Source organism: Triticum aestivum, chromosome 1B (genome assembly GCF_018294505.1).
Source record: "Triticum aestivum cultivar Chinese Spring chromosome 1B, IWGSC CS RefSeq v2.1, whole genome shotgun sequence".
Taxonomy (NCBI): domain Eukaryota; kingdom Viridiplantae; phylum Streptophyta; class Magnoliopsida; order Poales; family Poaceae; genus Triticum; species Triticum aestivum.
In genome coordinates, this window is record NC_057795.1 from 173,133,079 (window position 1) to 173,134,513 (window position 1,435).

Here is a 1,435-nt window from a genome sequence, read left to right on the forward strand (position 1 = left end):
GGCGAGGAGGGGGGGAGGCGGGGAGAGGGGGGCGGCGGGGTCACCAGCGGACGGAGCCGGGAGGGCGGGCGGCGCCGGCGGGAGCAGGGCGGGCGCGTCGCCCCGCGGGGAGCCGGAGTCGCCAGAGCCCGGGCCTTCCATCGAGGCTGCTATCGTAGTGATGTATTTATTGTCATGTACTCCCTCCGTTCCAAAATATTTGTCTTTCTAGATATTTCAACAAGTGACTACATACGAAGAAAAATTGAGTGAATCTACACTCCCTCCGTATGTTGTAGTCCATTTGAAATGTCTAGAAAGACAAATATTTAGGAACGGAGGGAGTAAGAAAGTACCATGCATCTGCATTCAAGTTGGATTGTTTGATCAAGTTTTTAATGCTAAAAGGAGGACCATGTATTATGTATACATGTGATTCTCTGAGTTTCTATTTCCAAAAACTAGGTATTTCTTGTGATAGCATGAATTCTTTGACAAGATTAATCTGTTTATTTTATCTTGTTTGGGACTGAAAGGCTTTGAAGGGGAGCCTTGGCGCAGTGGTAAAGCTGCTGCCTTGTGACCATGAGGTCATGGGTTCAAGTCCTGGAAACAGCCTCTTACAGAAATGTAGGGAAAGGCTGCGTACTATAGACCCAAAGTGGTCGGACCCTTCCCTGGACCCTGCGCAAGCGGGAGCTACATGCACCAGGTTGCCCTTTTTGGGACTGAAAGGCTTTGTTGTTGTTGTTGTTGTATCTGTTTGTTCTTTCTTGTGGTTCATTATGAGCATGTTGTCTAGTCAGAGTGTAGTGCCTTATACTAAGTGTTGCCAAGGGTTCAAGAGAAACTGCAAATATTTGTTTTGCTTTAGTCAAGTAGTAAACTTCTTTTACCATGTAGTAAAACAGTTGTGTGCTATTGAAGCAGCCTTTGTATGAGCATCAACAAGATACTCATGACTTCCTCTAAATCCATCTACGGATATTATTGGCCTGCCGCAATGACATTACGCCTTGTTGGAAGGCACATTAGACTATAGACTATTTATGTTCTAGGATAGATGAACTAACATTAAGTGTAAGTTTTCTTCTCTTTTTTACCATGCAGTAAAATGTATAATCAGCATGTGTGTGTTTTCCGTGAAGTTTCTGAATTGGGTAGCCTAGTTGCTAACCCATCTGTGTTTCATTGGGCAGTTGTGGAACTTCATCCTGACATAAAGAAGAATTTCTGGGATCCACAGAATTGGCCAAAATATGTACTTGTTAGTTATACATGGTAAAAACTTATCTGGCCTTGTTTGCATTGATAAAATTTTGTTTCCAAGTACTAGTGTGAGAAAACTTTGAAGCGTGACATTATGACAAAATAATTCTTCTGTACAGGGAGGAACAATCAGAGATAGATGTTACTGCAGGATTCTATGTGTTATTTGGATCTGGTGAGTTAATCC

The 1,435-nt window shown here is 43.1% G+C and overlaps 1 protein-coding gene across 1 annotated transcript in view; it reads left to right on the forward strand.

The window, feature by feature from the left end:
- LOC123114204 (uncharacterized) overlaps positions 1-1,435 on the forward strand; it is a 12,083-nt gene that overhangs the window by 9,527 nt on the left and 1,121 nt on the right. The window contains exons 6-7 of the mRNA XM_044535591.1: positions 1,179-1,260; positions 1,368-1,423. Of these exons, the coding sequence (XP_044391526.1) occupies positions 1,179-1,260; positions 1,368-1,423 (138 nt within the window). The remainder of the gene's footprint in view (positions 1-1,178; positions 1,261-1,367; positions 1,424-1,435) is intronic.